The following is a 15,974-nucleotide window of genomic DNA, read 5'->3' on the forward strand; positions in this document are numbered from 1 at the left end:
CGGACTGTGTGTCCCTTTTTGTGGCAGTTCAGACACTGCATTTCTCGGCACACTCCAGTGTGGTGAAAGTTGCACTTTCCACACTTTGGAAGGTTTCCAGCATAACGACTGGCAGATGCTGAAGCGGTAGGCGTCGTAGCGGCGTACATAGTACTCGCTTGTTGTTCTTGTGTGACTTGTGTTGTTCGCTTCTTCTTTCTCTTGTTCTCCGACTCTTGATTATAGTCCTCTTCCCTTGATGACTCGGGAATAGGGACTTTTACGCTGTGGCGGACTCCATGATCGATGAGTCGTTGAGCCAAGCGTTTAGCACTATCGAACGTGGCTGGGTTAGAAGACAACACATTTCCTTGGGTCGAAGCAGTCAGACCCCAAATGTATCTCTCTATCTTCTTCTTTTCCGAGGTAAACCTCCCCGGGGCATAGAGCTGCCAGTTCGCTGAACCGGTCCGTGTAGGTCACTATGTCTGAGCCGACCATAGTGAGATCCCACAGCTCTTGTTCCGGTTTTTGAATCTCGCCTAACGGGCAATATTCTTCCCGCATTAACTCCTTTAGGTTTTCCCAACCTATGGAGTTTGCCACTGATAGGGTCAGTGACTTAACATGGCTGTTCCACCATGTTAGGGCCTTGCCATAGAAGATGCAGGCAGCAAACTTCACTTTGCTTCCTTCGGGGCATAAACAGATTTCGAAGACCGAATCTGTTTTCTCGAACCATTGTAGGAGGGCAATGACTCCTTCAGTCCCTTTAAAGGATAGTGGTTGGCATCTGGTGAAGTCCTTGTAGGAGAACTCTCCCTGGCGCACAGGGACCTCACCATGAGTAGAATCGGTAGGCGCTTCGCCTCCACCTGTACTGGTGGAGTGATATTGTGCCATGGCTGTTGCCACAGCCACAGCCACTGCAGCGTTCAGAGTTGCTGCATCGATTTGTGGAGAAGGTATGGGAGTTATCGAAGTAGCGTGTCTGGGTGATCTGCGAGGAGGCATCTTTGCTAAAAGAAAACAAAGATGAGACGGAATAAGTCTATAGCAACGGACACAAGCCGAAAGCTGAAAAGACAAAGTTATCCTAGTTCTAGATGTATCGTGTCCTTACTTCCACAGGGTTCTAGGAACAATTCATAAATGAGTCTATACCTAATAAACTCTATGAATTTGAAATAACTATCCTCGAATGAATATCTGTTTCCTGAATAACTATTACCAGATGTATGTATGAAAATAATTCTAACACATGAAATGTGAGCAGTGTTTCCACTCGCTCGCTAAATTAACCTAGTTAATATTTATTAGTGTGACGCGTAAGACGTTTTTGGTTACTTCGGCTGATCTTTCCTTGAAATCTTCTCATTGGTTTGTCCTTGTTCCTCCTGAACTCTTTTGTTGTCTACTATGAGGAAGTCGTTACGTTTATCTGGGCTTGTCGTGTGAGAATGAAAGTGACTAAAGAACCTATGAGCTTTAAGGTAACTTTATGGGGTGATCCTTACGGAATCTTCCTATAATTATACTAGGTATACCAATTGGTATTGTATATAATTAAAGATCAAATAGACCTTCGAACAATTGATCCCACCTCAACACTACTTCCTTAAAAGGAATGGATAGCGAAGCGTCGGTCACAGATTCTATGTCTATAAGATCTTGATTATATATAAAACTTTATGAATATACCTTGTAAGATTATAGACCTATCCGCAAGGGTCTTTTAAGTTATCACATAAGTTATGTATCTAGACTAAAATACTCCTATAGTATCCTAACGTAATGTACTTGTTATGTTCTAACCTTGTTATCGCGCTATCGTATCATAGAATACTCCCATAGTACTCTAACACTAACTGTACTTGTCCTGGCGTTCTCTTGACTGGTGTTCTGCTAAGTTTTAACCCTGTTGCAACACCACATCATTCCCAAAGACATGTTGGTCACATCTCGAATGAATAAAGTTGATCAGGCTATATTGATCCTAGCTATGATTACATAACTGTTCGGGTTGACGACAGTGCCCAACCTTTAAATACTTTTAGTTCTGTTCTTCTCGTGATCCTAGTTCTATTATGTACATGTATGAGTAAGTAGGTATATTTTTATAACTTGAAGTTATACTCTAAAATATATCATTATCCAGAGCACTTAAACCCCATTGTATTTATAGACATATATCTTTTATCGGTTGATATACTTAGTTCACTATAAACAATGCTCTGATACCAATCTGTTACACCCCAAAACCGGAATGGCGGAAATGTTCGGGGGTGGAGGACGTCATGTCAAGTATCAAGAGATATGTATATGGTAAGCAAGTAATGAACAACCATTTCATTTAGAAAGAAAGTGTTTACAATGTATGTGTTCACAAAACATAGAAGTCATAAACAAATAACAAAACAAGACTTGAAGCTATAATGCTCCATCTTCTAGATCCCCAGCACGAGCACCTATGTAATAGTCTCCTAAGAATACAAGTTATTTGAAAGAGTTGATCAGCAATTAAGCTGGTGAGTTCATAAGATTTTAGTGATGTGAGTAAGCTGTAAAAATGTGGTTAAAAATGTATATGTAAAGTACTGTAAGCTGTAAGGTGTTGCTTTGTAAAGTTTGCATGTTCCTTTAGAAAACCATATATTTCCTACTAAACATGGGAGTTGAGTAAAATGACACTACAAGCCTTTCTATGCGTAATAAGTGGGTACAAGTTATATATACTTGGAGTAAACAAACAATCGATTATGCGCATCTGCCCTCAACCTACAACCCGATGGGGTAAGTAAGGCGGATAGCACCTATTCCATTGGTTGTTAGATCGTTGTCATATATAACCTTGGTGTATTCATTTGTTACTCATGGAGTTATTTGTGATGGTTTCTTTATGTCTAATGGAGAGTTCCTTTTAAGAAAACCTATATTTCTTATAATAAAATATTGACTATGGTGATTACTTTTATAATAGCTTTGTTTATAGTGCTATATATAATTTGGTATTGGGTAGATAATAGATTGGGTGACCTCGGTGTAAACCCACATCCAACGGGAACAGGACGTACAACGAAGAACACACATCCTATTAGCTGTCGGATATTAGTTTTATATATAAACATGGTGTATAAACTAAGGTGTTATAGAGTTAACTCACTTAAAGTCTTTAAAACTATACTGGCTTAATAAAATGGATTAAGCCCTAAACTGGGAAATCGCTAGTTTTGTATATCCAAAAGTACTGACTTTGAAACGAAAGTTTTGTACTAGAAAACTGTGCATTGACTCTAGTGTCCTATGACCTGATCCATACTTGGTACCCTTATGATGACTTAATGTATACTAAGCATAAATATATATATATATATATATATATATATATATATATATATATATATATATATATATATATATATATATATTCGGGTAGATAATAGATTGGGTGACCTCGGTGTAAACCCACATCCAACGGGAACAGGACGTACAACGAAGAACACACATCCTATTAGCTGTCGGAATCTACTTAGCATATATGTATCCTATAGGGTATGCATTACAGAATCATAAGGTTAGCATCATGGTTCTAACTTTTTAAAAGTAGCCTTCTACCAAGACTCAATTGTTATGAAAGCAGTCTTCTACCAAGACTCTACTGTTATGAAAGCAGTCTTCTACCAAGACTCTACTGTTCCTTTGTTAACTGAAAAGTACATTCTCCCTAGTTTATAACCTATCTCGAATAGAGAATAGATTAACCTTCAAGTGTTACCAACACTTTATGAAAGTAATGAGAGAAATGAGTACCCTGATGTCGTTTATAATGACATATGGAGGTACTATCAACCTAAAAACATATGTATGTTTTATTACGGTCATAATGTGAAAGCTAGAACCCCTACTAACCGCTCTCATGTATGGAGATTGAGGGAACCATACGCGACCCGAGCAAATCCATGCAAGCCGTGTATTTCACATTAAAGTTAGATCATGTCTGCGTGTTATCATGCTATAGCAAATTTACTTGTTTGTTATGTTCTGTTCTGGTATTGTTTGATTCTCTTCACTGTTTGTTCTGTTATGTTCTGTTCTGTGTGTGCTTCATTGTAATAGAAGTAATGAATAGCAATCTCTTAAACTATACCTATAATAGCTTACTAATGCTCTAACTGGACTGTTACTGAAAAGACTCATTTATCTACAAAGTTATGCTTATACTTTAAAAATGGAGTTTTGTATAACTATAAAGTAACATAACCTTTAGAAGAGTTTTGAAATGTTTTAACAACTTATAAATAACATAAGTAACATTTTGAAAGATGTTTATAACAAACATTTACACAATTATCATTGTGTTCAACTTGTATTCCCCCCTTAAAACAATTAAAATAGTTACAAGATTCATTACGGGGTATGAACTCACCTGATGTAGGTGATTCAAACGGGTATGCGCGTATGGATGAGAAGTTCCACGAATGAAGTTCCGAGACACAATAAGTCCTAAATGATATTTAAGGACACATAATGACATGAATATAGTGTTTATAAACAACTATATGAAAGATGACACCTTCTGGGACTAGGAAACACCTTGACCAAGTGTTGGAATCACATGTGATTCAACATAGGAAGGTATAAGGCACACATATGAGTTTACTACCATGAGTTCACGGCCCAAGGGAGTTTACGACCATAAACTCATGGCTACACATGTGGTAATGCAAGTATGAAAGCTAGGGAATGATTTAGGGACATTAGCTTTAACCTAGGATGAGAAAGACCACCTTCTTTGGAGTTTTTGAGGTGTTCACGGCCCAAATGAGTTTACTACCGTAAAATCATGGCCAATTATACTTATGAGGGTCCTAAAGGTCATAAGGAAGCATTCTAAATTCATGCCTAAGCCCTTGGAAGTGTTTGTGGCATCAAAACACCTCTATCTTGAGTTTACGGCCCATGGACCATTTGGTCATGTGTTTGCGGCCATAAACACTTATGGGTGTTGTTATTTTGGTTGTTTTGGCTCCTAGACACATCATGGTAAAGGGCTATGCTTGTCTCTTGGCTTGTGGAAGGCATTTAGGGCATTTTGGCACCCTAAAATGGAGTTCACGGCCCAAATCTTGTTGTTTTGGCTTGATTTTCATGTTATTAAGGCATATATGTAACAGCCCGGATTTCCAGGTATCTTTATTGTTTATGATTTTGGTGTTTTGAGAGGGGACTCAGCGAGTTAGAGCTCAGACTCGCCGAGTAGGGTCGCGATTCTGGACGCGGGATTCGCCTGGACTCGGCGAGTCCAGGATATGGACTCGGCGAGTCCGCGCTGTTTAATGAAACCCTAATTTCTTAGGTTTGGGGCCTATTTAAAGGGCCTTATGGCCATCATTTGTGCTCACCAGTCCCTTGAGTGAAACCCTAATCGAGTGTGAGCGTTTGGAGCAAAGTAGGAGGCCATTATTGATCTTGGAGGTGTCATTTTGCAAGGAAAGGGAAAATCAGCTAAGGGGAAAGCAAGAGGAGCCATCTTCTGAGGGTTTGGAGTCCAGAGCATCACTATTGTGGTAATAACTTCGAGCTATCCTCTTCTATGTTGATGTTTACATTGATTTGGGGTTTATTGAACCCTTTTGTGGCTAGATCTTGTGCTCCCTTGGTCCCTTAAGCGATTTAAACCATAGATCTAGACCCTTGGAGGTCCAGAGTGTCCCTTTGCCCAAGCTTTTTGGGAATCAATGGAGGTTTTGGATTGGAATCCTTATGTCTTAGGTCAAAATGTTGCTTATGAGCCATGGGGTGTGTTATGGACACCAAGTTAGGGGCTTTACGTGATGAATCAATCTAGGAAGGCCAGATCTATGAATTGTTGGAGCAGATCTGACCTTAGAAGCGAGTTTGAGTGATTGCATGGCATGGACTCGCCGAGTCCGATGAGCAGACTCGGCGAGTAGCTTGAAGATTGCCTTGAGTTCGCTCAGTGAGTGGTCCAGTCGAGTCATAGGTTGACTTAGTGAGTTAGGGTGAGTTAGAGAGGGTTGACAGGTGGACTGAGTCGAGCTGGGACTCGCCGAGTTGTTCTTGAGACTCGGCGAGTTGAGTCGGGGTGGCCCCACGATTCTTCCAGGTGGAACTCGTCGAGTCAGGGGGAGTACTCGACGTGTAAGAAGGGAATCCTAGAGAGTTGGTGAAAACGTCTAGACTCGCCGAGTTGCCCTTGTGCACTCGCCGAGTCCGGTCAAAGTTGACTGTTGACCGTTGACCAGAGTTGACCTGTGTTGACTTCTTAGGGATAGTCAACCTTAGAGATAAAAAGTGTTAATTAGAGACGTATGATGTTATAGGAGGATTAGAGCTCGGAGGATCGAGCACGAGGGATTTCCAGGATTCGTGAGATACCGAGATACGCGAGGTGAGTCTTCTCACTATACTTTACCTTGAGTAGGTGACCAGAGTTATGTGATAGAGTATTGTATGCTATATGTTGTACTGCATTATTTCTATGTGATTATGATGTGCATGTTTACAGAGTTGGAACCGGAAGGTTCCTAGAGTTAGAACCTGAGGGTTCACAGAGTTTGGGTGCACGGACCCATAGAGTTATAGCCTCGAGTGGCTAATATGTGTTTTATGTGTGGTATTTTGGGGGACTCACTAAGCTTTGTGCTTACAGTGTTAGTGTTGTTGTTTCAGGTACTAGCGATGACCGTGGGAAGGCGCCGGCTTGATCCGTACACACGCATGGGATTTTGTTATACTTGTGATCTTGGGATTTTGTATAATGTAAATTGGGATTTAAACTTGATGATTTTATGAAAAGTTAATGGGAAATGTTTTTATAAATTGTGAAAAATTATTTTGAAATTTACGGTGTTACAATATAACACACTTATATACACTTTAGGTTGAAGTACTCACAGTTGGGGGTGATCTGGTGAAGATCCTTGAGAGAGAAAATCGACTTTTCTCTAGCTAGAAATGTAACAAATGAATCCAAAATGGCTAAATTTTCTTTATATAGCCTTGAGGGTTTTTGGTCCGAATACCATTTTTGGACTGTAATATTCCAAACTCTTGAAGGTTTGGGCACTTATTGCAACATATTAAACCCTAGTGTATCCTCTCTCCTGATATCCTATGGAGCACTAACCTTAAAACACTCAAACTCATCCCAAAAGTTTGATAGTTAGTTGATACAGATTTGACTTCAATTGTAGTGGATGGTTTTACCTAATGGAAATTTTTGGGTTGTCACATCAGTTGAAGAAGGTCTCAATGTTTTGTTGAAGGCGAACTCGTCGAGCTCTTGCTAGACTCGACGAGTAGGGACGGGGTTATGACATTTTGTGGACGTGGGGACTCGACGAGTTGGTGAACCAACTCGGCGAGTCTAGTCAACCAGATGTTGACTTTGACCTGATTTTGACCTTGACTTTGACTTGGACTTGAGTGACCCTTGTAAGGGTTATGAGTATGAAATGGTAATGTAGAAAGGATGTTGTGTAGGGATTGAGGAGTCGAGAAGAGTTGATTTCCATATCGAGGACAGTGCAGACACTATACGACATCGAGGTGAGTTACCTTCCAGTAGAAGTGGGTCTAAAGCACCAAGTTCGGCCCACTAGTAAGAGTTATAGTTGAGATGATTGTCTTTGTGTTAATTGTCTAGGTTTGCTACTACCTGATGTATCTTATGTGCCAGTATGATATGTTATATGCGATAATGGTAGTAGGAGGGGAATAGTACCCTGATTCGATCGTTAGGACCGAAGGGTAGGCCAGACACCCCAGATATGTCTAACAACATGATTATGATATGTTATTATGTGATAGTGGTAGGGGTGAAACAGTCCCGTGGCCGGTTTAGATAGACAGGAGGGTAGGCAGGCACCCCAGAATAGCCTGACACGGGTATGTCAGCACCCCAAAATGGCTTGGCATAGGTAGGTCGGGCGCCCCAAAATTGCCTGACAGTACGTATGATTGCATGGTATGTGGTATGATGGGGGAACTCACTAAGCTTTGTACTTATGGTTTTCGATTTTGGTTTCAGGTACCTCTTCGTCGAAGGGGAAGGAGCCGGCAAGGTAGCAACGCATCGCACACACATGATTCCGCATTTGAGATTTTTGGGATTGTACTCTGACATTATTACTAATTGACGATATGGGTTTTGAGACATGTAACTATGGTGTATGAGTTATTATGAAATCAGTAATGTTTTCCTCATACAAGTTTTATAAGCAATATAATTAAAACGAAAAATTTTAGTCTTGATTTTTGGGATGTTACACACCACCTTCTTCTTCTTTTGGAACACACTAAAACATACACTTAAGCTTTAAAATGCAATAAATAGGGCTAGGGTTTGCAAGATATGACGTTTCTAATGATGGAGGCTGGAAATGGGGTAGGGAAATGGGACTTAAGGATCAATATTCAGGGTCCAAACCCTCAAGATTAGGGTTTTCGCCTAGACGGAGTACGCCTAGCATACACATTGTACGCCCAACCTACTCCCAAAACGGCGTCGTTCCCTTAAATGCTCCTTAAGCCCAGCGTACGCGTGTTCTGCCCAAATTTACAACAATGCCACTATGGGCCATTTTGCACTCTTTCTTATATTCAGGGATCAAAATGCAATATTTAATCATACAAAGGGTTACAATTAAAAATACCTCAACATTGGGTGTTACATTCAATGACAGATCCGACAGGTAGTGGTGGCGGTCTTCTAACGGTGGTAGTCCGAAGGTGGTGGTGTTCAGCATACAACGGTGGTCCGACAAGTAGTGGTGGCGACAGTAATGGAGAGAGAGAGAGAGAGAGAGAGATGCTAATCGGAGATGAGGAAGAGAGAAAAAGTGTAAGTGGGTTAGTAGGAAGTAGGGTGGGGTGGGGTGGGTGTGATATTTCTTTTTGTTTTTCTTTTATTTAAATTAGTAAGAAAATAATTATAAGAAATTAAAAAGAAATAATGAAGGGCATATTCGTCATTTTAAGTAGGGTATTGACCAAACCATACAAAAATGTCAACCATAGGGACCAAAATCACACAATGTATCCATAATTAAACCACTGATACATTATCAAACGTTTTTGGATTAAAACCATATAATTTTGTCAACTATATGGACCATTTTTGCAATTTTGTCTTTCAATCTCCAACAGTAGAGAGACATTTTAAGGACTTTTTCAAATAATAAAAAGTTTTAAAAAATTACCATTAAAAATGTTCTTAAACAATTATAAAAAAAATCTATAATCTTGATTTATTATATTAATTTTAAGGAGTTGTTATCAATGTTTCTAATAACCAAAAAATAAAAATTAAATAAGATTTGTAGAATGATAATCGTAAAATTTATTTAATCTACTATTTCATTTTAGTTTTTGAATTTTCACGAATATATAATTCTAACCAAAAGATTTGAAAATTTGAAATATTTTATATATTATAAAGTCCATAAAAATATTCTGATCAATGGAAATTAACAAATTTCCAAAATGGTTTCAAAGGGGGTTACAAACCATAAAAAAACAAAGAAAGTCAATTCCCGAACCATTATCCTTGCTGTTGACTGTTTAGTCCCGAAACCCTAAAAAGGTCACCCAAGGAACTTATCTGGTGCGCTCTTGACTACCCTCGTTACCATGCACCTTCTTCCCCCCACCACCTTCCATTGATTGATTTTGCAGACCCTCTCTACCTACCAACCACCTCTCTTCATTACACTCTGACTCTCTTCAGAACCACCATAATGTCATGTAACTTAAAAGACATTTTTACCCTTTTAATTAACCTACCCTACTTCAATACACAAACCACACCCATGCATGTTTTTTTTGACTCAAAAAAAATAATAAATAAATAAAAGAAAAGAAAACCATAACAGTCACTTCTTTGGTTAACTAATAGTTTAATTAACCTTTGAAGTTGGGCTGAGATCGACTTTCTTGATTGGTCTTGTTGCTGGCTCGTCAAAACCACCAACATTATCTCCATCAGAACTGCCACTGTTGCCGCCACCAGTACTGTTACCGTTCCCGGCGGCAACCCCACCAAGGGCGGCGATGATCTGTTGCACTGTACTCTGTATGTGGTTGTTTACTGTGTTGGCGCTCGAGAGACTGAGTTTTGCTGTGGGTATGGCGTTGGCCAGCACTTGTAGTCCGACAGTCAATAGGCAGCCTCCTCCGGATTCAGTTGAGTTCCCGGTGGTGGTGGTGGTGGAGGTGATGTTGTCATTAGGGTTTTGTCCTGCTGGAACAATCACAAATCCTAGAGGGAGAAGTGGGATGCACGATGGATCTTCACCACTCATAGTATGCTGGATTGCATCCACGTCAACAACTGAGTATACCACAAGACTACCAGAATCATCAGTGCAGCTCTCCTGAAGCACCAGCTCAACATTCTGTGATGAGTTGCTAGCCACCTGTTCCCAAAACATACCACGTCATTCTTTTATTACAAAATAGTAAAAAAAACTTGAGTAATTTTTCGGTCTTTCTATTAACAATTCCAATGATTCATGTCATTAGGGTTTTGAAGAACCATAAACTTACATTGAGACGAAGGAGAGAGATAGAGTTGCCAGGATGAGAGCCATTTGCAATGTGAGCCACCTCTTGTAACGGAATCCCATTTGAAAGCACATCAAGCTGTGCATATAAACCAACATATTAATTAGAACACAAACTGAAGCGTGTTAATCTCAATTAAAACTTAATTGATGTATATAAATTTATGAACCTGAGATCTCCGGCGTTCATCCCTCAAAAGATCAAAGACTTGATAGTGAGGATGAGGAAGCCAAGTTGTTGAAACCGCAGTCAGGATCAAGCCATTGGGCTGACCAGGTTCAGTGACTTTCCTAGTTGTTATTCTGACTGTGTCCTCCACTGAATCCGAAAGTGCTGTCCACGATTGCCCACACGAGCCAGTGATGTTAAGACAAAACATCCTTACCATCCTCTGAGCCAAATTCATCAAATTCTTTCTTGCTTCCGGGGATGATATCGCTATAAACATACAATCATGTGAGATGTCGTCATACACCATTAAATAATAACTTCAATTATATACAGTAATACATTATTATTATTATTTTTACCTCCAATATCAGATATATTTCGCGCCATAAGGCTTGCGAGCCTCTCACATTGGCGTTGTAAAACAGCTAGCCATCTTCGTGCTCCAAATGCCATCCCACTGCTAACATAATCAGTGAATATCCCATGAACAGGCTCATCCTCGGCCTCAGCATGCTCAATCCATGTAACCTGAATCAATAAAATTAAAAAAAAGAGTTCATTCAAGTATATATATAACAAGATTGATATTTTTAACATCAAGAAATGTAGTATATATTAATATTTTATATGGATTTCTCACACTTGAATAGCCATTAGGCATGTCTTGGATGATGCAACCCGAAGGGCGACGTTTGTATCTAGTAAGGGAGGCTTGATAAGTCTCGTGAAAGCTGTCTAGTGGGAAATCAACGATTGCCCAACTTCCATCATCGCTATTTTGTGCACAATAACGAAGGAAATGAATTTCCCTTGTTGGCACAAGTGGTGATAGCATTTGCAGCTCCGCATACATCTGTTCATAAGAAATTATGTAATTCATCCAAACTTCATTTTCATAGAAAAAAAAGAAAAAAAGTGCATAACGAAATACACACACACACACACACACCAGTTGTAAGGAACCGTTTGCATTTCCGTTAACACCAGAAGTGACCACTTGAAGCGTTTTTGCACGCGAGATGATTGAGGGAAACAACTCCATCCACTTATCCTACAATACCCGAAAGAAAGAATGATTAAAAATAAACATAATATCTATTTTAAATCGATAAAAATAAAAAAATTAAATAAATAAACGTGCATTTAATACAATTAACAAACGATATATATATACCGCATCAAGAAAAGCATCAACCAGGGTGACACTGTTAATTATCACAACCGAGCTAGCGCGAGTGGCTTCATATCTGAACTCATTCGGATCACCTTTCTGGCTAATAAAACATGGAAACATCTTGGCATGTTGATCGAGATTAAGTACTTCTTTGCCAGAATCATTAACTTTGGTCCAAAGTGATTCTCCAAGTCTGCACATCTTAACCACTTCATCCATAAACGATAATGCAAATTGGATTGCAAGAGGTTTTTCGTCGTCCATTATGATTAACCCATTAGCAGCAGCAAAATTGGGACCTTCAGATGCCATTAACGGATTCATCTGTAACATTTCACTGCAATTTGGCAATCCCTCTTGATCATATGCTCTGGGATACATATTCATATCCAAGTCGAGATTAGAGGTCATCAATGAAGATAAAGGACCATGTCCTTGTCCTTGCATTGGATCACTCCCACAGAATTGAGTCGCAATAAGGCATATACGATCCAACTGCAAGAAAAGAGTAATTTCATACTCAATCACACCAATCTTAACTTTAAATCTTATTCTCGGTGGATTAAGATTAATCAGTGCTGTTATAAACAGCTAGCTTTAATAGGTGGTAGACAATCGAATCACCTTCTAGCTCTTTATTGCCAAGATTAAAACATAATGCTCATTAAATAGATATATAAAATAATATGTTATAGAATTTTACTGGTGCATTATTTGAGATTGTTAATTATTTTTCAAAATTACTAGTTAAATTATACAGAATAGATAGATTACTCCAAACTTAGAAAACCTGATTTACAAAAACAAGTGATCAAGAAAGATCAAAGTAATTAATCACACTTGATTGCTGTTTCTCTTTTACTTAATGGTCTTAATGGAGAGAAGACTTAATCCAGTAACCCCATATGAATATCTATTAACTTAATACAGAAAAACAACCTAATTAAATTAAAAAGAACGAAGAACATCTTTTAGATGTTTAATTCGATGATTAAATGGTAATTAACAGGGATTTCAAAGCACTGAAGCTGATTAGATCATACCTCTTCTTTGAGGCGAGCGTTTTCCATTCGAAGTTGCTGTTCATCAAAAGATATCGTTGAACCCCCACAATTAGAGCAAACAAGGGCACGTAATGCACTTTGTAGACGACTGTTCTCATTTCTTAAATTGTCATTATCATTTCTAAGAATCGCATTATCCGCTCTGTCTTGTTGTGCCTACATAACAAAATTTATGTACCTTAGATCCACAATTAAAGACAACCCATCTCTTCGAACACATTATGTACAAGTAATAATACATAATGTACAAGAAGTAGGGACAGGTAATACATACAATATCAATAAAAGCACAAGAATGGAGCCCATGAAGTGACGATTCAAAAAAATATTGGTATAGAATCAAATAGTGAGAGAAGTAAGTTGATAAAACCCTAACCCTAAATGGATAGAGACTTAAAGAGTGTGCTCCCTTTGTGGGAGGTCATGTTGCTGGAAGTGTAGGGGTTGACTGTACACCCCACCAGCGTATATTAATGGAAAATGCAGGCTGAAAGCAACCAAATGGCAAATACAGTAAATGCATCTCTACACTCTACAGTCACCATAGCGTATGGTTGTGGTTATTATAATTATATACGTATGCTTTCCGACAACTCATCAATATTTAATTTTTATGAATTGGTCAAAGGAAAACCGTTAGTGTTACATTAATTATTAAAAAACAAACTTTAAAAACACAATATCTGTATTATATAAATGGTTAAAAATGCATTAACTTAAACATAGTAATTCCTTAAATCAGTTTACGCAACATAATACATTTCTAAAAGAATATTCAATTATATTTTGTTCTATAATTATCACGTTTGACATTGTAATTGAGAACTAGCTAATGACATGGCACCGATTAGATATTTATTTTTTGCACTAATGTTTGACATTTTTAACAATTTAATTATGTAACAACGTTTTTTTTATAATATATATGCAATAGTATTTTAGACTTTTTACAAGTTTATGAAAGTGACACAAATTATTCAATCATATTTCAACCGTTCAAATATTGCATCTTTAATTTGTTCTTAAATAATTGAAAATACATATATCTACATAGAAATTACGGTTAACTAATTCTATGTTTATGAAAATTTAATACATCACTTTCCATGACCATAAATTGAAGATATCTTATGGTTTGGAGAATTATTTATGACCTTGATTTATTTGCCTTTAATGCTATTGCACTTTAAAATATTATAAAACACAAGACATATATATTTGCTCTTTATTAACTGGGTTTTCACGTACAGACACACTCATATATATATATATATATATATATATATATATATATATATATATATATATATATATATATATATATATATATATACTTATTTTTTGTAAATTTCTTAAAAAAATAGACACAATCTCATTTTGTTTAGTTTTGTTATGAAATAAAAATCAGAACAACTTTTACATATTACACAAAAAATGTTAAAAAAAAAAGTAATAGAATTTGAAAACAAAAGACAAAATAATATGGTTTTGTTTTTATGAAGAAATTAAATCAAAACGCCTTCAATGGTATTATTTGGTTGACACCAAAACAATTTTATCTTTTCCTAAACATACGCTCGTAACTTGTACAGTACAAACACGTATATAAAGAGTCAAAACTCAAAACACGTCTTCTTGAAATTTGTGCTTGGTGTGTGTACGTTTCACAGTTGGCATTAAATTTTAGGTTTAGCCAAGAAAATGAGAGCATGTACACACCCCCAGATCAAAGAGTAGAGGGGGAATGGATAAATGCTAACATGCGCACCTTCATTTGGGTACGCCGATTTTGGAACCAGAATTTGACTTGGCGTGGTTTAAGCCCAAGTTCTTGGCTTAATCGCATCCTTCTCTTATCGTCTGGATGTGGGCATTCCTTAAACAATCTGTCCAAACACAAAGTCAAACCTTTAAAAATATTAATTCAAATATATAAAAGAATGATACATATACATATTTATATATCACCAAATGTATATGTATATGTATGTAGTGATGAAGAAGGCAAAGAGAGATATATAGATTTTCAATATACTCACGCTTCCATTTCTTGAATCTGGTGAGCGGTGTGTCTGTGATAGCGTTTTTTCTTTGCAGGGGGTTGTTGATCGGTGTCTTGTTCGTTTCCAGACACTCCTCCTTCAATCTGTTCGCTGCCGGACCCGCTTTCCATCTCCTCTTTTCCTGATCTCACCATGCTTTCCATCTCTTCTTTCTGCAAATCAAACCATGTATCAAAATTTAACATCTCACAATATAAATGTATGCGAATGGGATGACGGAAAGAGAGTGGGAAAGAAAGCTTACTGGGATGACGAAAGAAAAATCGGTGAAAGGCATGAAGTTGAAGTTAGGAAAGATGGATTCAGATGAAATCCCACTTCCACCACCCATGCTTGACATCACTTGACAATCTCCGAACATCTTTCCTATAAAACATCAAAACCAAAAGGAATTCATCACTTCAAAAAATGTAATAAAATCATCATTCAGCTACATGCAAGAAAAGATATCATACCCAAAAACCCAAAAAAAGACTCAACGGCTTAAGCTTGGTTATAGATTCGATCAAAACGATGACAGAAACGCACAGAGACATACAAAATATTACATCACTCAAAAACAAAAAAATAAAAAAGGCATAGTCTTACGCCATGTAAAATCCATGAAATTAAAGTCAAAACAATTCTTTTACATTTACACACACAACACACACACACATAGAGAGAGACAAAGAGAGGGGAAGAGATGAAAACGAGTTTAGAGAGAGAAAGCAATGAAGTTACCAGTGTCGGTGTAATTTCTGATATGAACTCCTTCTCTTTGTTGCAAAGTGATATAAAATTTCTTCTGGTCGTGGGGAGTTGGGTTGGTAAATGAGAGCGAGACCATAAATACTCAGTAGGCTTTGGAGAGAAGAAACCGATTGACTACTCTTGACCTAGTTGGCTGTTTCGTAAGCGTGGCACAATCCCATTTGACGATGCATCCGTTTCTAT

The 15,974-nt window shown here is 37.8% G+C and overlaps 1 protein-coding gene across 2 annotated transcripts; it reads right to left on the bottom strand.

The window, feature by feature from the left end:
- Positions 1-9,408: 9,408 nt before the first annotated feature.
- LOC111884161 (homeobox-leucine zipper protein HDG5) lies at positions 9,409-15,917 on the bottom strand. Of its 2 annotated transcripts, none has more exons than XM_023880484.3 (12): positions 15,762-15,917; positions 15,283-15,404; positions 15,015-15,190; positions 14,744-14,861; positions 12,955-13,131; positions 11,912-12,406; positions 11,687-11,788; positions 11,378-11,590; positions 11,097-11,265; positions 10,736-11,004; positions 10,549-10,644; positions 9,409-10,418 (listed from the first exon to the last, which is right to left on the bottom strand). In XM_023880484.3, exons 1-12 carry the CDS (start codon positions 15,865-15,867, stop codon positions 9,900-9,902), a joined length of 2,562 nt encoding a protein of 853 aa, XP_023736252.1. In that variant the 5' UTR covers positions 15,868-15,917; the 3' UTR covers positions 9,409-9,899. The 2 variants fall into 2 exon arrangements, with proteins under 2 accessions (XP_023736252.1, XP_023736253.1); XM_023880485.2 differs by lacking the exon at positions 15,762-15,917 and adding an exon at positions 15,494-15,723.
- Between the last annotated feature and the right edge of the window lie 57 nt (positions 15,918-15,974).

The sequence above is a fragment of the Lactuca sativa genome, chromosome 3 (assembly GCF_002870075.4).
Source record: "Lactuca sativa cultivar Salinas chromosome 3, Lsat_Salinas_v11, whole genome shotgun sequence".
NCBI lineage: Eukaryota > Viridiplantae > Streptophyta > Magnoliopsida > Asterales > Asteraceae > Lactuca > Lactuca sativa.

Bases quoted from the DNA above. Each gene is read 5' to 3' on its own strand.
- LOC111884161 (XM_023880484.3), bottom strand. From the start codon at position 15,867: ATGGTCTCGCTCTCATTTACCAACCCAACTCCCCACGACCAGAAGAAA. The intron at 15,191-15,282 runs GTAAGCTTTCTT...TTTGATTTGCAG, and splicing joins ATTTTTCTTTCGTCATCCCA to AAAGAAGAGATGGAAAGCAT. The intron at 10,419-10,548 runs GTAAGTTTATGG...TTTTGGGAACAG, and splicing joins TCTCTCTCCTTCGTCTCAAT to GTGGCTAGCAACTCATCACA.